At 35.5% G+C, this 24,144-nt stretch overlaps 1 protein-coding gene across 2 annotated transcripts in view; it reads left to right on the top strand.

Moving 5' to 3' along the window:
* LOC109059178 (divergent protein kinase domain 2A) overlaps positions 1-23,229 on the top strand; it is a 35,474-nt gene extending 12,245 nt beyond the window's left edge. For both annotated transcript variants that reach the window (XM_042751739.1, XM_042751738.1), the window contains 2 exons: positions 14,465-14,768; positions 21,416-23,229. In XM_042751739.1, the coding sequence (XP_042607673.1) occupies positions 14,522-14,768; positions 21,416-21,747 (579 nt within the window). In that variant the 5' untranslated portion in view covers positions 14,465-14,521 and the 3' untranslated portion in view covers positions 21,748-23,229. The remainder of the gene's footprint in view (positions 1-14,464; positions 14,769-21,415) is intronic.
* Positions 23,230-24,144: the final 915 nt, after the last annotated feature.

Raw genomic sequence — 24,144 nt, 5'->3', positions numbered from 1 at the left:
GCATATTTTTGTACTGTAATTAAGTCATCCATAATCACCTCACTTTCTGAGAATGAATTCAAGCAGAACTAGTTTTTCTCTCACAAAACTTCTCACTCCCACTTCTTTTACTCTGTATTTTTGTAAAATGCCATGACGCAATTCACCGCTGCTTCAGTTTCCAATCTACTGTGAGGTTTCTGGCAGGAAAGCAGCCCTTCCTCTCAGCTGTGTGAGAAAACTGGCCTGTTTTTGTCAGTGGAAACCAATTCTCAGTGCTGTTGTAAGGTTGGCCCACAACACGCTCCCCTTTTCTGTCCACTGAATTCACGGTGCTGCAAGTCACGTGGAAAGCAATTTGTCCCAAAGGAATAAATATTTTTAGAAAGCAATATGATGGCCAGAATTAATGAATCGTGTGTGATATGAAATCAATCCTGCCATGAAATGCTGAAGCTGAAGCCAACCGTTCTTTTTTTACACTATTCACATAAACTGTAAAAGTTTCCTATTTCAAGCAGCCAGATTTTAACCTTTAAAGCAGCATTATGTTTTGTTCTTTGCTGATTTCTTGAGTAGGTTGAGGAGATTCTGTGACCCACATTTTTTGCAGAGATGGTTATTAATTCGCACTTTCATGAGCCGACGTTCCCTGCATTTTATCTTTTGTCTGTGAAGCTGTGATGCATGAGGTCATTGCTCGATAGATGTAGAGGCTGGTTTAGGTGACCTTGCTCAGATTTAGCCAGGAGCACAGTACTTTGTTAACAGCCCCCGCGTTAGCGTAGACTCTGCCTGCTCAGCCAGCTTGACAACAGGACATGACAGGCCTGTGGGGTTAACGCAGTCAAGGGTGCAGTGCTTGCCTCCAGAATGGTTGCTTGTCAAGATGCTCCACCCTGCACCTGACATAGTTTGTGAGTTCAGCTGGAGAAAAAAATGGCAAAACGGTACTTCTGAAAGCTCCCTCTAGATTGTGGAGTCAGATGAGGGCAGGGTTTTGATGAAGTCAAATAAAAACTGCATTAAAGGGTTTCGAACAGCCAGTCAGTTGCCAGTTAGCAGATGATGTTTAAGCCACTGCATTTGCACATTGTTTGCTGAATGTGTAGTGTAGACCATAAGAGTTGGGTAGTAATCCCATTCAGATTCTTCATAGCTAGGTTTTAAAAAAAAAAATAATAATAATAATATATGTGTCTGTGTAAGCAGCAAGTCTTAACTGCAAGGTTTTTTTTTTTTCCTTTTTTCCTTTGTTATGAGTTTTTCTAGGCTAGGTAGCTTATGTTAGGTAATTTAAACACTGTGAATAAGATTTACATTTACACAAGGAGCAAAATCGCATTAGATATTAAGACTTCTTTTGAGAAAATATATCTTGCATTAAGTTTATTTTCTAACCCCTTTAGCAAAGACTAAATTTAATGAACAACAACAACAAAACAATTACTGTAACTGCTTTGTTTTACTCTCCTGTTACTGGTAATTCAGTAAAAAGACAACCAAGACCGGTTCAAGAGCATCATGTGTGCTGCTTTATGGGATGAGTCAGATTTCACAAGCAACTCTTGTACTTGAATAATTTCTGATTTATTTTTTTTGCTTCTAAATATTGATTTTTCAAGTTTGGTGGGTGTTTTGGTTCAAGGAGGATGCTCTTGCAGAAAATTAATGGCAAATTATTTTTCTGCTCTGGTGGCCACTGGTGCCTCCCACACTTTTGCAATCCTGTCAGCTAATAAAACTCACACCTAAAAGGAAATGTCTGTCTAGTGTTTGGTGGTCCAACAACAAGAAACAGACGTCTGCTAATCACCTCAGCCATTTTGCAAGTGTATCTCACAGGTGTTTTATAACTTTATTCAAATTTTAGAGGAAAATTAAGGTGTAATACATAACTTGTTACATCATTTTACTCTGTCTGCTGTCCTGGATGAAGTTTGTCACAATTTTAAGTGAGCACTATACAAAACACAAAACGTGTCTGAAGGTAGGGTGACCATACGTCCACTTTTCCCCAGATATGTCCTCTTTTTGAACCTAAAAAAAAGTGTCCAGCTGGGATTTCTTAATAGCCCAAAATGTCCAGGATTTGGCTATTTCCCACTGAATCTCTGACCATTACCGCCTGCTCCCACAACATGTTTCGCTCCCACGATTTTCGTGTCCACTTTATTAAACATTCTAATATATATAATTTTGGTGCATCAGGCGCCACTGTCCTCTTTTTGGAAACCTAAAATATGGTCAACCTTCTGAAGTGCTTTGGGGCTCACAAAATCGTTAGCCCGACGTCCCGGAGCTATTAAGTCTTACAGTCGAGCTACTAAAATGTATCCACAATCTGCCAGACGGGCTGCCTTAAATTTAGATCCAGTTCCTCCAGGATTTCGCGGAACTTTTTTCTGATTTTTGCTGCCTAAAATGACTGATTTTGCTGCGGCTTTTCTCAAAATTTGCGGTGATTATTTGCGGCATTTCTTATTGTTTTGCAGTGAAAATATACCACAGACAACATTCTTCTAACACTGTTATGACTTTTCTGACTCCGAGAACCACTGTAGGTCTCCAGATTAACATTTGACAACACCAGCACCAGTGCCATTAAGTTCTACAGTAGGTGGCACCAGCACTCACCCTAATCGCACATGTACATCTTGGAGACATCCATTTAATATCTGCATTTACATATGCAAGATGTATTTTTAAGAGTGCTTGTTCATCTGCAATACGTCTCTAAGATGTTTCCTGTCAGATGTCAAATAGACATTTATTAGAATGCATGTAAAACTGCTTCGTTTATCAGAGTACACAGCAGATGATTCCCAGATCTTTAGCAGACGTCTTACAGATGTAATAAATATAGCCTATTACATCTGATAAAATGTACTTTTATTACTGTCATTCATAATGTCGGAATATAATTTTATGAATACATATATATTAGGGAGTGGAAATGGCCTGTAAGTACTTCTCTGCAACCATCTACTAGTGGTAATTTAATATCTTTTTTTTATTTTTAAATGATTGTTTGCTTTCTTACATTATGAAACTTTTAGTTTTATACATGGGGGCAACCTATGAAGGATTAACAAATATCGTCACATTACCATTGAGCAGATAAGCCGTCTACGCTGCTTCGCCCCAAACTAGTAGTGTGTTGTTGTTTTTTTCCGCTTTCGGTTCGTTTATCCAATGTAGTTCTTGTAAATCGGTCATGATGAGAATGCAAGGCTGTTCACTCCATTTTTGGAACTGAGAAACAACCTTTCTTTGACTGAATGCGCATTGCGATAACATCACGGAATGCATCTAAGCCCAAATTCTGTGGAAAATTTGCCGCAATTAGAAAATTTGCGAGCTTTTGCGAAAATTGCGGAGTTTGTTTGATTTTGCGATTAAATCCTGGAGGGACTGCAGATCTCCCGCAGGTCCTTAAAAACTCCTAAAGTGAGTAGTATCAAACTTAAGGCCATAAAAAATTTTAAATACGTTAAATGGTATAAGAAATGTCTTAATTATAATTTCAAGAGTAATTTCACAGTTGGGGATGGAAAGACAAGAGTCGCGATATGGCTGGATTAAATTTCAGAATGCAATGATGTCATTGAATAAATATAAGCCTTTCAGTTCCAAGTCAAAACGCAGCGCGGATGTGTTTATTTGAATGTATCTGAAGGGAACGTACTGTCCTCAGAAACGTATCATTGCCATTTTTATTTAATTTCACCTTAAGTTCCTGATAAAGGAGCTTTTATGAGCGCAGAGCTGCTTTGTCAAGCCGTTACCAGGGAAACCGCAATATTTCAGTGCTCCTAAAGCGACAACTCATGGCAGAGAATAAATTTGCATTTCCAAAAAGCCTTTCTTACTGTTTATGGTCAGATCAATGCAAATATCAACTCATTTTTATGCAGCAAACACAGAGTTGTAAATGAGAAAGTAGTTAATGAGCCTTCTAAAAATCTAAACAATTAAGACAATAATATTCATACGTTTTAAATTGACAATTTATATGCTTGTTTTATCCCTTTTCATAAAAATGGTCAAAAGGCTGAAATGCTGTTGTATAAGGTTTTTTGTTGTTTTTGTGAAAACCTGTATCTGAACTGTAAATCATGTAATTTTATGTCTTGTTTCTGTATTTTACCATATAAATTGTCCAACACCACTTATACTGTGTTGATTTTACATGTGCAGCTCTTAAAATGGGTCAAAAATTACCTTAAATTTATTTTTACAAATTCTGCCGATACCCTGTTAATAGTGAAATAAAATTCCTTCCTTCATATATGTTGATGTTTATGTATTTAAATATTTTTTGTTTGACATTTAAAATCCTATCTGATTTTCAATATTTAAAAAAATGGGGTTTTGAATTTTTGCTTCTAAAATGCCTACAAATTTAATCTTGCAGAAAATACCCAGTCATATTTTAAAACAGATCTTACAGTTTGTTTGCAAAATGATCCTATTTAAACATGAAATTAAGTATTTTTAGAAATCCATTCCAGACAAAAAGCATAAATTAAAGGAAGTGCAGTAAATACTAATACAGTGTAAATAGTTTTTGTTAGTCCGAACTGTGCATTTTTTTTTGCCAATATATTAATAATCAGTGTTATTACAGTATAATATTAAAGTCTAATTAGAGAACGATAAATATTCTCTATGAACAAAATAATAAAGTTTTATGTCTTAAAGCAGTGGTTCTTAAACTTTTGACACAAAGTACCACCTCAGAAAATAGTTGGCTCTCCAAATACCACCATAATGCCCAACATTAAAATATAGTAGCGTAGTAGGCCTAATTATTCAGCTACAGCTCTGCACAGTAAAAAAAAAATATGCAGTTTTATTCCTAATAAGAATATTTATTATTGTCTGCCACTTTAAACATTGTAAATACAGTTTGAACATTTACACTGCACTCTGCTTACATACAGGTAAATAAAAAACTTAAATGATTAAATTAAAATGTACTGTACTTTTATTTTTTTTTTTATTTTTTTTACAATAATTAAACATTGTGTCATCAGAGCTGGTATTTTGGCTTTATATATGATCAGACACTAGCACTTACTTTCTGAAAATCATACTCAAATGAAGTTAATGAGGTTTTTGATGAGTGAGTGACAGAGATCTGTGTTTTGTTCATCATTAGAACGGCCGCCTCTGAGGCAGTAAATTAATAGCATCACATTTTCACCTGTTTGCAGGTTATACAATTTATTGTAGCTATATGGGCACTCAGTTTCTCTTGTTGTTAATACATCGGTCCAAAGTCTCACGATATAAAATATGAACAGCTATGATATTTAAAACGTACAGAAGTGTATTGGCTACAACTAGACAGCAAATGCTAAGACTCTTCTCTGCTCTTTATACATATTCTTTATAAATTTGACTTTATAGACAGTGTTTCTTGAGTAAAGAAAATGCTGTACTTATTCAGACATCAGTTCTTTATTTATTTATTTATTTATTTATTTATCTATATATCTGTCTTCAAACTGTGTGTCGCCGCGCTTCTGAATAGAGGCGGGGCGGAGTTATGAGGTTTGACTGACAATTTGAGGATCCAGTGGCGTTAAGAGGTTTAGTCACAAGCTCTTTAGAATGCTTTTCATTGGTTAAACATTTGGAAAACCCACAAACTGACATAACAATGACCAATAGCACTGATTTAAAATAATAACGAAATATAATAGAGATAAGGAAGTTTTTGATCATTTTCTATGGCACACCCGACAACAGTGGCTGGGAAACACAGTTTTAACATAAATTTATATTTAAGCCAGTGATTCCTCTGCGTACCACTATAAGGAGCCCGCATAACACACTTTGAGAATCAGTGTCTTAAAGGGATAGTTCACTCAAAAAAAAAAAAGGAAAGAAAATTCTAGCATAATTTACTTTGATATTTTGAAGAATGTTGGTAACCAAACAGATGGTAGCTGTTGACTTCATTTTATTTAGTTGTCTGTCCATCCTTCTGTCCATCCATCCAATACTATATTGGTGGCTACCGTCTAGTGGCTACCGTCTAGTTAACCAATATTACTGTTTGGTTATTCTTCAAAATATCATCTTTTGTGTTCAACAACAAAATAAATTCATACAGGTTTTGAAGGAGAGTAAATAATGACAGAATTGTATTTATTTATTTTTCTTGCTTTTTTTTTTTTTTTTTTTTTGATGAACTATGCTTTTAAAGAAATTAGTTGCCTGTGCTTGTTCAAAAATAGACCAGTAGACTGAGTATACAGAGCAAAACCTTCAGCAGTTTATCTCTCCTTCACTTCACTCGTTCTTGTCCTCAGCTGGTGGATTGGTGGTCTGTAATCTAGGATGGGATGCAGAGAGGGAGATTTTGGGGGAAGGGTTGGAGAGAAGGCTGCCAAGTTGTAGAATAAGCACGGCACCCCACAGGGATGAGTTCTCTCTGTAGACTGACTCTGTTTTAAAATTTAATGGGGAAGCAAAATGCCAGACGGGGGCTGTTCTGCTTCCACGCCTGCATGGCGGACCGCAGGTCAACGACGGGGTTTGAGGGAAAAGGGCAGCCATTTAATGTGAAGAACAAAACAACTTGCGTTTAGTTCTTCCTCAACAGCCCTTTAAATTGGCTTATCAGACTGTGTAATATGTTTCACAGCCAGTGAGAGGATATTTTCATCCACATTGCTTGTTTATTTTTTATACAGGATTTACTGTAGCATTTCGTCACTCACTCTTCATCTGAATCTGTTCTAGATGCTTGTCCTGACATGTTTGTTACAGATCCCAGGGATTGACGACTGGAGAAAATGCAGAGAATTTCACCACACCCTGGCAGAGCGTTTTACAAGAGAAAGGCGGTTAGTGATGGTTAAACGTGAAACACTAGGAGGGATGACTGCTAATTACTGTTGTTTGTAATGAGAATGTTTAGGGCTGCAGTTAACATCTATTTGGGTAAACGCACACATCTGGATGCCAAGGTAACAGAATCCCTAATTCTAAAACTCATCCCCCACCCTATGCCAGACCTGAAGATGCTGTAAACTGCACTTCTGATGGAATATTTCTGCATTGATGGCCATTGAAAGTAATTGTGTATACATGTTCTTCAAGCAACATAAATGCCATTAAACTTCCATTATGTTATAGTGGATGTTTTACCAGGTCCCATTTTTTTTTTCATCAGATAATCACCTAATGTCTTTTCCCTTTGGCTCTAAAGCCATATTTGGCTCAAAAACACATTTTTCAAGAACTGAATACCCATGACAGATTTTGACTTGGGGATCTGGCAGTATTTAACATTATAACAATTCTGACTGATACTATCAAACCAATATAAAAATGCCATATAATAATAATAATAGGTAAAACTCTAATGTTGGCCAATTTATATACATAATGATATACCTGATAATGAAAAAAAGGCCACTAACTAATATGGAAGTTACAAGTGGTGACTTACTAGAGACAATAAATAAGAAACACCGCACGCAAAACTGGTCAAGCATAGGGAAAACTAATGGAACAATAAAACTCTTCAGAAATTTTCACTTTGATAAGTTTGCTCTTGCATGTTTCCCAGGTTTGCAGACAATTACCATAGAATTGCAAATAAATAACTGACAGAGAGTTGCACGTGTTTCCAACATTTTCTTGTGTAAGTTTTATGGTACACCTCAAATGACAAGGGAATTTATAGTAATGTTAATATTTAGTCCATCTATGTCATGAGGTCATTCTCTCAAATGGTTTGGGTATGCAAAGCTTATATGGACAGATCTCTGCTGTGATATGGTTTCAATATATTGCGCACTTGTTTTCAGAGAGTTTTGCACCAGCAGAGAATCTGCTATTGGCACAAATGTCAATTATACAAGTGGGTTTTAAAAAGAACTCTGGCTGACATTGGAAGATGTTTAAACTAGAACAATAAAATGCTATATTATTTTCACGGTTGTTTAATAGGTAAGCAGGTGTTGGCTGACAGAACCGCAGCACTACAAGACAATCAGACAAGTCAACAACAAGCAGTTTGTGATGGAAATTTTACTGGGCGAACAAATTAATTCTGTGACTGATCCAGTACAGGACAAGATGAAGCACTAACAAGACCATCTGCTTAATGATGTTCATGCCATGCTGTTAAATTAAACATCAGCGCATATTTCCAGCCAATTTCACCTTTGACATTTTTACCTATATTTGCATTTCATACGGAATAATTAAAAAGCATTTTAATTGCGTGTCAGAGGGCCATCTTGATCTTCAGTGCAAACTCTCTAACCATATCTGACTAATTTAAAGATAGCAGTTTCTCTCATGAGAGCCAATCATATTTTGTAGGTGCTGTTGATTCTACATCTACAGTAGCTGCCCAGCAATTCCCTTGTTTAACAAAGTTTATTAAAAACAGAATATCGTAATTTGAGTTCCGCAGGAATAGTGGATTGAGTGATGATTCTCAATTAAACTATAATTAAAATAATCATGTGTTCTTTTAATACAATCATTCAGATAAAATATTAATTAAAATATTATTGACAAAAATGAATCGCTACATAATGGTTCTCTACATATATTTAGAAAATGTACTTGCATTTAAAAGTACATTATATGCAAGATTTAAATAAAATATAGTTCAATTCAAGTTTATTTGTATAGCGCTTTATATATATATATACTTATATATATATATATATATATATATATATATATATATATATATATATATATATATATATATATATATATATATATATTGTATTAACTCTGTTGTGCTCTGTGGTTAATGCACATATGCACTCAGTGATTTAATGAAGTCTTTGATGTTTAATAGGGTCTCACTTACCGTCAGGATAAACCTTTTTGAAAAATGGAAATACTCTTGTGAATTTACAGAAGAATATATATAAATGTTATGAACTATGGAAAAAGAACTCTGAAGCACATTAAATGACACAAATTGTGTCACATAAAATACATAAATAAATAAAATCATATTTGGTTGAACTATCTCTGTATATTAGTACAAATTGCTGTTTTCTGACAAAACTTGTCACAGAAACCCAATTTGCACACGTGTGGGTTAACATATAACACTTATCAAAGAATGAGTCCTAAAAATGCCACCATACCAAAATATCCACAATTACAAACATAAGCACACAACAGAGCTGCTCTCTTGCGAGATGCTGTTTGGAAGGGCATGACATTGTAAAAACTGCAGGTTTACTCTTTTCATCCTCTCCTCTGGAGGAAAGCCATTTGTCTGAGGCTGGTTCATTTTCAGCAGGGTGAGATTCTCTAGAGATCTGCTAGGCACACGGTTTGTCTCATTCTCTCTTCCTTATGTTCTCTCTTTTTTTTTTTCAACCTCCCGTTTTGACCAATTTTTTTTTTTTTTTTTTTTTTTTTGCTTTATTACATAGGTAGGACATTTAGCCAAAATAAACTTCACACAAGTCACAAATACGTAATACCTTATGTTGTTAGTAGTTACATGTAGCTGAATTCTAAAAGCAATTGTGGTCACAGTACCGTGATTGTGTACAGGACTGTGATTTTTTTTTTTTTTTTTTTTTTTTTTTAAAGGGATTTCTATTGGTTTTACAAAATTTTAATTGGTAATTATCCTCTTGAGTTGCACCTTTCAAGACCTATTGTAATAAGGCAATACTGTAAGTATGCATGTAAGTGGGTTTGATTCAACATTTCAAAATTTTATATATAAAAGAAATAATTAATTTGCTGCTACTAAATATAAATTAAAGGATGTCATTATCGAAATTGACTAAAATAAACATCTGTTATTTCAAACCTGTAAATAAGGAGATTGAAATACAAAGTCTTCTCAGATAAAACGAATCTAATCTGAATATGCCAGTAGATGGTATAATTGAACAAATATTGCACATATTTATAGTATTTATTTATTTTTTCTTTAAAGCTGTTACCCTGTGGGTGTGCTCATAACAGAGATAATTTACTTATCGATGTGTTATAGATACAGAACCTGATTATTTTCAAGGATATATGTCAGGGAAGTGTAATGAAAGTCATGTACAATCCTGTTTGATAAGAAAACAAGTGAACTGCAGGGAAAAAAAAAGGAGTCAGTATCAGTAACACTTTACAATAAGGTTCATTAGTTAGCATTAGTTAACTACTTTAGTTAACTTGAACTAAGCATGAACAATACTTCTACAGCATTAACATGAACTAACAATGATCAACTGTATTTTTGTTGACTAACATTAACTAAGTTTAAAAAATACTGTAATAAGAGTATTGTTCATTGTTTGTTCATGTTAGTTAATACATTAACTAATGGAACCTTACTCTAAAGTGTTACCAAAAAGTCTAATATAGAATATGGCTCCTTTTAACAAATTACAGTGGAGGGAGAAAGCCATTGGTTATTGTGTGAATAAAAATGAAAATTTCCCACTGATCATTCTGAGCGTCCACTGTATCACTGCGGGTGGAGTTGTGCTCCCTCAGCACTTCTCAATACCACCAACTCTCACTCTCTCACTCTCTCTCTCTCTCTCTCTCTCTCTCTCTCTCTCTCTCTCTCTCTCTCTCTCTCTCTATCTATATATATATATATATATATATATATATATATATATATATATATATATATATATATATATATATATATATATATATATATATATATATATAATATATCTATATCTATATCACATAAACATGCTTCTTATAAATAAGAAGAGAGATAAAGGGATAGATTTCCACCCAAGCACCTCTTTTTATTAATATTAAAGTTTAGTCAATGTTAAATGAGACCCCATTTTCCAATTTATTTTACCACTTCAACGCCTCATTGGTAACGTTAATAACTCCTGGATACTGGATTAGAGTTTTAAGTGCACTGGGGGGGAACGTCAAATAAGCAGAGTTGTCAGCTCTCCATGGGTTAAAATGCTGAAATACTTAACTTTTACTAAATTATTCTCTAATTATTTAAATGTTTTTTGTAAAGACATTCAAAGAAGCCGTAACATCACCCAATAGTGGGTGAATTGGAAATTTACAGACGATAAACATTTTGTGAATGTATGTTTTTTTCAGATATACAGTATTTGAGAGAGAACAAAAATGTGTGATAACATGACAAGAATGAGCTTTTAGACAATGTCATTCTAACAGCTAATATTACTAGTAATAATACAATTCAAATACTTAAGACTTTTCTAAATGTTTTTGAAGTCGTTTTCTACTCATTAAGTCTGAATTTATTTAATCAAAACACAGTAAACAAATACAATATTGGGCAGAGGTTACTCAGTCCTGGAGGGCCAGTGTCCTGCAGAGTTTACCTCCAAACCTAACAAAACATGCCTGAGCCAGCTAATCAAGGTCTCACTAGGCATACTTGAAACTTCCAGGCAAGTGTGTTTAGGCAAGGTGGAGCTAAACTCTGCAGGACACGGGCCCTTCAGGATCAAGTTTGGGGACCCCTGATATAGGGTAACAGTTTTCTATTTTAAAATATTTTGGATATTCCTGTGATCAAAGCTGAATGTTCAGCATCATAACTCCAGTCTTCAGTGTCACATGATCCTTCAGAAATCTTTTGAGCAGTAGTGTGTGTTTTGTTGTATTGTATTTTTGTTTTATTTTCATATATTTTTATAAATTATACAAATATTGCATATTTGACACATTCACATGCTAAAACAATTAACCAATAACCATAAACCATTTTGACTCTGGTCAGTACTGTCAGAGTCAGCACAGGAAGAGTTTAGCATATTCCAGTAGAGTGCCATCCCCAAATTTTGACAATTCTGTCAACTGGCCCAAAATTCTGTCTCACACTGGCCCTAGTCCACTCAGCCGTCTTTGAGTCCCAGACTGACAGCTGCTGCTGCATGAACTACATAAAAGCGGCTGTAAATGTGACACCAAACAGCCTTAGGGCCTCCTTACGCAGGTCTTTCTTTGCTAAAGGCCACCCTTAACCCTCATTAACAGAGCAAGACTTCAACAAAGCCCAACACAAAAGCAGTTGGCCTGCTGTTTCTCCATTCAAATCCCTCACTTTGAGGTTTGTGAGGTGTATTCCTCCCCTCTCCATGGATTGCTCACCCTTCTTTCTTGAGAGCCCCTGATCAAACCCACACAGGAAGTGCGCTGGGAATGAGCAGCGCTGTGAGGCTGTTGATTGACCCAGTCCTCTTATAGAGTATTGACTGCCTTACTCCCAGACTTCTTGCCCGCTTCTGCTTTGCCTCACACTAATTACTAATATCAGAGTGATCTAATATTGTTATTATTGCACACTCTATTTTATATTGCTTTGTAACAAATGGGATTTGTAGAAATTTTTGGCATGGTTTAGTGCTGATTAGAGGGAGTGTGTGTTTTGTTTACTGCCTGGATTTGTTGGCCTAACTGGAGCGTGGCCTGATAGTTTGAGTCTTATCTCATCTGTCCCTTCTTAGAGGCCGTGGGCTAGAGTCAAAGGCTTTAATAGTGCAACTTCAATGCTGTCTAGCTTCTGCATGTACACCGCTGATAGAATGACAGGTGGACAGGAAGACAAGGATGGGGTTGTCAAAAAAAATGAGGGACAGTCCCATTGCTATTGTGCAATGAGTGCACTGCAATGTGTTTGTGGGTCACAAGACTGGTCATAGAGTAGTGAGCTACATTATTGTCATGACTTCATAAGTTTGAGTTTATGTCAGTAACAAATAATTATGAACATTTAGAATTTTTTTTTTTGCAATTTTGTAAAGACTTTGTTTTTTTTTTTTTTTTTACACAATCAGTATCAAAGGTTGCCTGATTGCATCATGTAATGCAGCATTTTTATTTCAGTTTAGTACAGTCAAATAGAACAATAAAAATAAAAAAAATGGTGGTTTATGAGTCAGTAACATGCCACTTATTTTATCTGGTCCGAATCTTTTAATTTATTTAAAAATGTTAATTTGCATATAAAAAGACTTGAATATATCTCTTCTATTATACTATTAAACGTTTAAATTTCTAAAATAACATTTTTGGGGGCGACTGTCTAGATGATATGAAGAAAAAGCCTGACTAAAAAGATGGCATTCTTCAGTAGAAGAGTACTTTGGGGTAATATTTGATTAATAGTGTGAAGCAGGTTTGTTAAAATATTATAAATAATCAAATAGTTATGTAGTATGACAATTGAGCAGAAATGTGCAGAAACATAAAACAGGAGATCATCAAGATGACTGTGTGCCATGTCTAAATGTCTCTTAAAATGTCAGATCACTGCTGGACCTGAGACTTGTAACCTGAAGGTCACGGGTTCAAGTCCGACTCTCTATCCATTTGGCCACAACTGCCTCTAATCAATGTGTTAAGCCCACTTGTAGCTCTCCCTTTTTGCATTACCATTTTAAGAGTGTGTTACAAAAAGCTCTTGGACTGAACAGAAGCTGTTTTATTCTGCATCCTTTTACTGATTGTATGTTTTTAAATAATATGTGTATGGTGAAATATTAATGAGACACTGCATTAAACTTTAACCAGATTCTGAGGCAGATTAAACTAGACTATTAAATTTCTCTGACTGTGAAATAAAAGCGAATCCGATTGCAGTTGTATGCCTTTTTCCCTTGCGCAGCGCTGGCTGTCAATATCAATGAAGCTTGTGCGAGTCATTTGAGAAGCTTGAAAAAATGAAGCAGGTGAAATTATTGCTGAATATCAGCCAGAAGGTCCCAGAGCAAAACAAGACGAAGGTTTTGTACATTTCAAATATGACTCATTAAAATAGAGTGGCACTCTGATTGAACAAACCAGATTGTGTGGTCAGGACAGTGAATGTATTTGGTTTTTCCTTTTATTTTGCTCTAATTTGTGCTCTTTCATATCTAATTGACTCTGCACTTCCATGCTGCGGTAGATGGAATAGACAGAGGAGCTGTAATGAGACGTGCCCACTCAAGGCCCTGAGAGACCAACCCAGTTGCTGGGGTACAGCTGCTTCACTTGCCTCATTTGTGTGTATCTGAAGAGGCTAGCAAAGTAAAGTCACAATTGACAGATGCCTCCCCAGCATCCACAAATTCCCTGCCTCTATGCGAGTCAGACAAAACAAGCATCATATTAAAATAATAACCTGCTGTTTTGCATGCAATTGATGTCGTGTTTTCCCCCCTCTTCAAGTAGCCCTCCTACCAGAGCTGTTAGCTTTCATCTCAAAACATTTCAATTCGACGTCTGGACACCAGAGGCACCGCCGTCAGCGTTGAAACCAATCACAATTCCCCATAGTCCAATTTACTGTTATTCTATGAAGGTATTTGAAGTTCACATGGAGTAGCCAACTTAGTTTGGCTGAAGAAATGGTTTCATTTGAACTTGAAGTTCGGTGAAGGGGTACGATGGAAATTTCGAAACTTGCTTAGTAGGGTCTTTTAACTTTTATTGAACATAAACTCTAAATCGTTCCCTTGTGTGCTCTTCTCAGAGTTTCCCATCAGACGAAGGCTGGCCATTTGCAAAGTACCTGGGTGCATGCGGGCGAATGGTGGCGGTGAACTACGTGGGCGAGGAACTGTGGAGTTTCTTCAATGCTCCCTGGGAAAAGAGAGTAGACCTGGCCAAGCAGTTGATGGACATTGCGGAGCAGCTTACTAACAATGACTTCGACTTTGCTCTCTATCTGCTGGACGTCAGCTTCGATAACTTCGCCGTCGGCCCACGGGACGGGAAGGTCATTGTGGTGGATGCGGAGAATGTTGTGGTGGCCGACAAGAGGTTGATCAAACAGAGTAAGTGATTGCCTGTTTCCTATATGTACAGTAAACCTCTGTTTGTACACACAAATGTGTGTGTGAGTGTGTATAAATATTTAAATGGAATGACTGATACAGAATGTACTGCATGTTAGCTTGCTTATTTGCCCAAGAACATGATCCATTGAAGTCCATATGTCATATGCTTCTAACATTCCAACCACACATTTAATAATAATAATAATAATAATAATAATAATAATAATAATAATAATAATAATAATATCTGTCTTATGACTTCATAGGACTACAGAATACTTAGATATTTCTGTGGTGTTATCGCCATTAATCATGCTAATTATACTAATACTAAATACTAAACTAATATACTAAAAAAAAAAGCATCCTCATAATAACTATTAAATTATAAAGTAACAATAATAATCATGTTTAATAGTTTTTGCCCTAACAAAGGAAGTCAGAAGGGTCCAAAATAACTTTAGGGTTTTTTTTTTTTCAGAATATCACCTTTTAAGTTTCACATAAAACAGAAATGCATACAAGTTTGGAACAGTTTCGTTATTGTTGAATAAAACTTTAAACTAAACTAAAATAAAAATATTAGATAAAAATAATAAATAAAATAAAAAATTTACTTAGAAAAATATTTTCTTGGAAATTAACTGAAATAACATTTTTAAGTTTAAGTACTAAAATGACTGCCTAAAACTGAAATAAAAGTAAAATCTAAATAGAAATGCAAAAATGAAAATGACTAGCACTTGGACTAAAATGAAAATGAAGAAAAAAAAAAAAAAAAAAAAAAAAACAGATTCAGAATATTAATACTGCAATAATATATATATATATATATATATATATATATATATATATATATATATAATATATATATATATATATATATATATATATATATATATAATAAATAAAGAGATAAATGTTTAGATCAACGTAAGTGACAAAAATGATAACAGAAATTTAATTATTGAATTAATTATGACATTAAAGGATTCACTCTCAAAAAACAAATGCCATTGTCACTAACTTGGCCAATGTAGTTGATAATGTCTTCATTCCCTCTGTCAAAATGTCATTATATTCTCATAATTATGAAGGCTGACTACTCTATATGAATAAACTAGTTACATCTGCATAAATATAATGAGGGTACGATGTTCAGAGAAGCTTCGACGCAGCAGTAGAGCATGTGCAGGTGTGTTTTTGTGAAGTTCAAACCCGGTGTCATTTTCCTGACCCCATCCCCTCCTCTCTCTCTCTCTTTTTCCATTTCCATTTAATTCACAGTCCAATCCATTAAAGTAATAAAAAGCCCATAAATGAATGCATTAAAAGTAAAGGCTGCTGAAGTAAGTCACCAGTGGTTTTTTTTTTTGTTTTTTTCTTTAAGTATCCAAAGTTTGGCATCCGATGCAACTCTTTTCCCCTGATACCCAATCAACTGCTTTTTTAAAATGGAAATTAAGTCATTATTAACTCACCCTCATATCATTCCAAATCTCTCTTGGAACACAGAGAGACTTTTTTGTGCATATAATGATAATAGGTTGTGACCAGTTGTGCTGAATTCATTCATTATACACCCCGATAATCGCCTAAACGATAACCGATAAACGATAAATCACCCCGATAACCGATAAACGAACCCAGAATGATGCAGAAAGTGCTCTTACACGCCCAGCACTTCAGAATCAAATGCGTCACCAGCGTGCAGAGACATTTTGTGTTGTACCTTTGTGTTTTGTGACCAGAATCTCAAGGGAGATACCCAACATCAGATAGAACACTATTCAGAGAACAAGGTTTGTTCCTGAAAGCCTCAGATAGAATATGTGTCTGTCTGTGCGGGTGGGTGCGAGAGAGACTCACACGTGAGGACAGAGTGACGCCAGTCGGATCTTTCTTCAATGGCGACTTGTCATGGTGCCAAAAGCCTCACAGAAGAAGCTCTGTCACTGAAGTGGGAGCGAGCCCTCGAGGGGAGGGTGTCCCCTTTTACCAGTCAAACAGCTCCGCTAGGATGAATTTAAATTGTTTTAGCTAAGCTTTGAAGGAGTAGACACTGTTTTTACAGGCAAGCTTAAGGACATTGGGTTTCATTCATAAATAATTACCTTTAAGTTTCGTAATTATGTGAGTCAGAAACATTCTCATGCTGAATGTCCACTGGATTCAGGTGTGCACGCATGGTAATTTCTTACTCTTGTGATTTTAATGAATCTGGATTATTCTGGTCTATGGGTGAGTAGCATAATACACACCCAGGGATTTCCATGTAAGGGCTTGTTGCACAATAACTTCTGTACAGCCATTCATCATTAAAGATCTTTAAATACAGACACTAGTGCCATTCTCAAGCAGTTAAAAAACAAACACCAAATCTGTTGAATTTTTAAGGGCAGTCTATCCCAAATCAACATACTGTATGCTTCTCATCATTTTAAAAAAAGTATTATTATTATTATTATTATTATTATTATATTATAATATTTATTTATATTTGTTTATATTTATTATCCATCCATAATCTATCTATCTATCTATCTATCTATCTATCTATCTATCTATCTATCTATCTATCTATCTATCTATCTATCTATCTATAATTTTTTCCATCCATCTAGTTTGAATTTATCCATCCTGTTTCCTTTTTCTTTTCTTTTTTTTTGAGTCAATTTGATTGTAAACTGTGATGAATCATGATTTTATGCACATGTGTTTGCCTGGCTGGTTAGTGAATGGCAGCCATTGTAATCAGATTTGACAGGAAGTTTTGCATTACATCAAGAATTTGATGTAGAAACACATTTCGGTAACTGTGCAAATAGATTGAGACCAAAAAAAGACTCTCTGTTATGAACAATTGATGGTACAGAAGGCCAGTCAATTAGGCTGCAAGTTCACCAGTGCAGTATTTAAAGCGCACAAAGCGACATTGATCCGCAGCTCCGTAATGAAATTATCTGCAGTGCTTTGGAGAGAGCCCAGCACAAGTCTTGGATGCAGAATGTTTGTCTAGACCAGCCTTGCAGGGAAAGCCACAGCCTAAAATGAATTTCTATCTGGAGCACGGCTCCGCTCCACTGACGCTTACAATCACATTTGTCTCTCTGGCCTGCTTAAGATGATCAAGTAGCTTCCTTCCATCCTTACAATGGGTGGATGTCTTGTCCAGACATAATACAGCACCGATTAGGAAGATGTGTTAGTAAAGACACCAGAAGAGAGGGAAGGAATGCAGAGGATGAGGACAACCTGAATTCAGACTTGAATGTAATGTAGTGGACTGTAAAATGTTTTATAGGTTAAGCTTTATCTTTATTGTGATTTGGTATGTTTAGTAAATCTGAGAGTTTGTCGACAATGTCTTTGACATGCTATTCTTTTTGATCTGTATAATATTTTGATCTTATTCCATTTATCTTTTTTGCAGAAAATTTAGCAAAGTCTTAAGTCCTTTTTTGCACAGTACAAAAATGTCTGTAGTCTTAACCGATTTTGGTGAAATGTTTTGGTTTAATATAATTGTAAAAACTTTACAATTATACGTATTCTATAACAATTTAACTATTTTAATAACTTTTTTTAACTTTTTTTTTTTTTTTTTTTTTTTTTTTTTTTAAGCAAATTATAAACTGTGAACTTAAACATTCCTTGACAGCAGCTACTCCTTTATTGACTGTTTTAAAATATAAAAACAAAATAAATGTAATTATTTTTGGAACAAAGTGTTTTAATAGCATGCAACTGTGGGCTGTTCTATTCAAGCTATATTGTCTCATTTTAATTCAAGAATGATTTGTTTAATGCAAAGATCCTTTTCATTTGTATACTAAATTTTCATCAATTTGATTTGAATAATCCTTAAACATTATTTTATAAATATAACATTAACAATAGAGTAAAAAAAAATGCAGCTTAATAAAACATTTTGTATAAATATTAATAAATAAGAATGAACCATATCATGTATGCAATTTGTGTTTAAAAAAATGTATAAACTTAAGCATTATGCTGTGACTGTTGGTCCTATTTGCAGCATAAAAAGGGGGGGAAACCGTTTGTCCTGTTTGCATAAAATGTGTTGTCTAGACTTGCCTCTGACAAAAAAAAAAAAAAAAAAAAAAAGAAACAGAAAAAAAAAACTTGGACACGGTTTGGCATTGCAAATTAAATGAACTTCCACTGCTAAGGAATGCTTTAAAAATCACCCAAAGCACTGCATCCTCAGCATCCACAGGATATATATTCTACAATAAATGTAATAATTATGGTCATTTCCTCTTTCCATGTGCTTTGACTGTAATTATTGCTGCGTGTGGCTATATTTGCATATAGCATTAATTTGTGGTGCTGCATGCTGCTTACTAGGCTTCCAATGTAAGGGTGTTAATGCTAGGAGGAAAAAAAATGAGCTAAATAACTGCATGCTACAGATATTGTACATACATGGAGTTTAATATGTACTTTACCAAGAATGAGCCTTGGTCTTTCATGGTCTTTAAACCTATATGCACTTGCATAAAGACACAGATCCGCATTGAGATCTCATATGATTTAATGTTGCAGCACAGATATATGTAACAGATCTGTGCATTAGAGGTAAGACAGGGCCTAATCACACATAAGTCACACAGACATCTACCAGACTAAATGACATCTCTTCACCTTGGCTCTCAGCATCTGCAGATCTGTGTTGAGTGATGATTGAGTTTAGGCATCGGTCTGGGGCCTGAGGCAGAGCCTGATGCCGGAAACACTGATTGAGTCATTGGAGTTGAGGAAGGACGGGCTGGAGTGCATTGAGTTTCTCAAACATAATTAGGGGTTGGCATCTCCTGGGTTGTTTCACTCTAATCAATTTGATCATTAATGCAATTCCAAAGAGTTTCCCATCCGCGAGATTGTTATTTATGTGCACTGGTTGCCAGGTCCTTAAAAAATAAGTGTGAAGATGAAGGTTGTATGGATCGGTGTTCTGGGGAGAGAAACAGACCATTTTGTGTCCCTTTATTAAGGAAGGAACATGCTGTACTTCAGAAATGTCCACCTGATTGCTTCTGTGGTATTTCTAAGTCACAAATTGCTCTCTTGGTCCATCAAATGATATTTTCATTGTGTTCAGACTGAATGAGTGTGTCCAAATATGATTTATAAAAAGCAGATATTGTTTTCAATTTTGAAATAAAAAAAAATACTGGTCATTTTTTTTTTTTAAGAAATGTCAAACCTAAAACATAGATTTTCAAGGTGGAAATTAACAAATATCCTGCAATTTTTTTCCGACTTTGAAGCATAGCCTACTGCCACATAAAACTCCATGCGATCGCATGAATATGAGCTACTGTGAAAACTGTTTAAACACAGCTAGTTTTATCCAGCCTGGGCTCCAGAATTAAATACGGAGGGTGCTTTAGAAAGTGTGCCCTAGCCTCAATTCACATATATTTTCACGTATATTTTAATCCTGTCCATTGCTCTTCAAGTGTGAATCCCACATAAAAATGCAGATGTCATTCCTGAAACTTTGCAGCGTGTATGTGGCCCAAAAATAAAAGTTCTGTACAAATTCTGAATGGATTATAGGCAATATAGCCTAGAAAGCACATACAGAGCACTGCCTTTATTATCACTAAAAAGCTGTCCCTCATCTTAGTTCATTGCAATCTCATTAAGTTTTGTTAAAATGAGCGGATTCTCGAGCTTTCACTGTATTAAGCACTGGACAGAAATAAACCTTCTGATTCTCTCCAGAGCACAAACACAAGCATGCATTGGATAGATCGCCAGCAGTTTCGCCAAAATGAATAAATAAAATATCACAAGTTTGTAGGATCCCGAGCACCAACGGGATCGATGCCTATGTTCACAGCATCCAAAAATCTAATTAGAACCGGCAGAAATGTTTTGAAATCACTTGTACCCTACCCAATGGGGAAAAAATACAGTGTATCACTCTGTGTCAATTTGAGTCTTGTTTTAGATTTAAATCGCTGCCACCTAGTTGCTCCTCTGTCGGTCGCGGATTATGAAAAGTGAAACTTAAAGCGGTCATAGGGGTGGTTGGATTTATTCATGCACGTAAAATATTTATTTAAAGCTTCTTTCTTTTCAGATTTGTATGGCATCATTATCATAACAGTCTGTATATTAACTCATTTGGAGAAAACGGTAGTTCGATGTAAAATCAGACATTGAGCACCCCCATGTAGCCAAAATGGCATGATCATAACACCTCTGCAAATATTCCACTGTGAGATTGGTAATCGGATCAGGCTCCTCCTATCGAAGCATCAAATCTTCAACCATTCATGGTCACCCCTACTCTTATTATTATTTAAAATAGTAATATTTTGCCTGCATTATGTTATCAGGAAAGTTATATCACCCTGACATTTTTAATATCAAAATTAACTTAAATTTAGCCATTGAAAACATCAAGCCATTGTATAAGTTAAAATTTGTTGTATTATTTTTTAGAATATATGCATATATCCAAACAAACAAAAAAGCATCAAGTAATTTTGAAACTTCTCGTAGACTTAAAACCTACAAAACATGAAAGGGCAAATTCAGATTGTCTGTGGTACATTGTCTTCAACTACTGCATATTTACTCCTTTTTTTTCTGTCATCTTCCTGTAGATAAGCCTGAGAACTACGACGTCTGGTACGAGAGCAAGTTTGAGGAGTGCGACAAGGAGGCTTGTCTATCCTTCTCTAAAGATATGTTGTGCTCGCGGGTCACAGTGGACCACAATTATTACGCCATCTGTCAAAATCTGCTTTCACGATATGCTATGTGGAGGGGCAGCTCCGGTGGACTTCTTCACGACCCCCCGCCACACATAGCCAAAGACGGCCAGCTCGAAGCCCTGTTGGATGAATGTGCCAACCCTAAAAAGCGGTACGGCCGCTTCCAGGCAGCTAAAGAACTGCGCGAGTACTTAACCCAGCTAAGCGGTACCGCGAGGTAATGACCGCCCATCCCTTGTTAATACTCAACATTCACCCATCAATGTCCGATGACATCTTCAGGGTTTGGGGATCCCCTGACGAAGCTTCAGTCTTCTGTGACTTTATCTCAGACCAATCGTCCTTCACAATAGAATCTGTTATGTGTACATTTTGTTTAGCTTACGTTGATCTTTAAATTATTGAAATGTCTTGAGTTCATTGCTTTTATTCAATAGTTTATTTTGCAATAAAGGCAGCGGTTATGTCACCATTGTCAACATCCTCCAGTTTCTCGCTGGAGGTTTCCTTGCAAAATGGTGACACCTCGAAAGGCAGCTGGGAATGTCAGTACATGAGCATTAAATCAGTCCAAAATTTTTTAGCATACGTCTTCTGCCTAATTGATTCACTTACATTCCAGGGAGAACGAGTTTGGCGTAAAGCATAATTTTGAGATGGTAGAGAGGATGTGGAAGTCTGTACATAATTAGAGCAGATTGGAGAGGGGAAATGAGTTTGAATTGCTTTGCATATACCAAAGAGTCTGGTTCTATGTAACTCAAACCTCTGAACTAAAAGGGCAGAGCCTAAAAACTGAGCCTAGTCAAACCACCCTGGAGCAGATTCATGAATGTGGTTAGACTTGTTATGAAGATTTGTGTTTGTATTAATCAAGCAAAGTCCAGAGAGACGGCCACAATGAATCCAAATTATGTGGTATTATTAAATCAGAGCAGGGTCCAGGTCTCTAATTGGCCATTAACTATAAATAATGTACCGGCATATGGCGTGATGCGGCACTATCAACTCCTCGACGTGTGAACGTGCATCTGCACAGGCTGAAATGGAACTTTCTATCTTTAAAATCCATCTTAACATTTCAATTTCACAGCTCTGCAATTGAATTAATCAAAATTTAATTAAACGTCTCTAACACTTAAGATCATTTAACTTTGAGCCTTCAGCCTGCTGTTTTTTCCCCCTCCCTGGTTTGATTTTGCACTTGGTGGACCAATGAATTAGATCAGAATGCTAATGAGTATGCGTTAGATAATGAAGTACGCTAGCGCTTGACTGACAGCATCTCTCCATTGAGCCTGGATTTTGAAAGCTACCTAATCACTTTCCAACTTTATGTTTCTGCCAGTGCAAATGAATGAAATGAATTAAGATTTGAATCTTTTTTTGTTGTTATTATTATTATTTCCCTGTTTGGGTTCTGGCCAGTCAGAGTCAAAGCAATAATTGTCCATCAGCCATTATCAGTGAAGATCCCTCCGCTCGTCAAATCTAAACCGGTCCGGATGGCCTCTCTTTAGGTGTTGACACGTGAGAGATTTTTTGCGTGCATAAATAACTGTCCGCTTTTGTACTGTACTTCTATTTCAGTTGAGTATTATATCAGCTGTGTCTGATTTTACTGTGCCTTTCATTCAGAAGTTGTATTTACAACTTTTTAGTCTGTTTAAATATCAAAGAATAAATGAAAATATATAAATGAATATATATATATACTTCTGGTGTCAGTTGTCTATATTATTTTTGATGTCACTGCATTTTACTCAATCTACTTACTAATGTACATTGACTAAATATCAGTATTAATATGACCTGTAACAATATGTAAGGGAAATTAACATTATGTGAGATTAATGTATCTAGGAACAGATGTGAGTGTATTTACGGACACATTAATATGGGGAAATGAGCGACATTTAAAGAGAGAGTTCACCCAAAAATGAAAATTCTGTCATTAATTACACACACTCATGTCGTTCCAAACCCGTAAGACCTCCGTTCATCTTCAGAACACAAATTAAGATATGTTTGATGAATTCTGAGAGCTCTCTGACCCTCCCATAGACAGCAAGGATACTACCTTGGGCAAGGTCCAGAAACGTAGTAAAAATAATCGTTAAAATAATCCATGTGACATCAGTGGTTCAACCATAATTTTACGAAGCTACGAGTTTACTTTTTGTGCACAGAGAAAATATTAAAAAAAAATCTTAATTTGTGTTCCAAAGATCAACGGAGGTCTTACGGGTTTGGCACGGCATGAGGATGAGTAATGAATGACAGAATTTTCAGTTTTGAGTGAACTATCCCTTTAAATTCTGTTCAGTAGTAAACAGTGTTGCTGTTTGTCAATACACACCTGCATAATGAGAGAATGGACTAGAAGTTCTTCACCGAATACAGTATATAACCTTGAACTGTATCATTTTGAATGCAAAAAAAAAAAAAAAAAAAGTAATCTTTTAACCAACTTTGTGAATGCAAAAAAAGTCATCCTTTATCCAACATTGAACTTTGGGAAGAATCCTATGATGCCTTCAAGTGCTGCCTGGGTAGTTGGATCACTAATATTTCAATAAAACTGTTGTTTAATGCGTGCAGTTCTCAAGTCCTTTCAA

This window comes from Cyprinus carpio, chromosome B24 (genome assembly GCF_018340385.1).
Source record: "Cyprinus carpio isolate SPL01 chromosome B24, ASM1834038v1, whole genome shotgun sequence".
NCBI lineage: Eukaryota > Metazoa > Chordata > Actinopteri > Cypriniformes > Cyprinidae > Cyprinus > Cyprinus carpio.
Note: the sequence above shows the minus strand (reverse complement) of the source record. Positions and strands in the feature narration are given on the sequence as shown.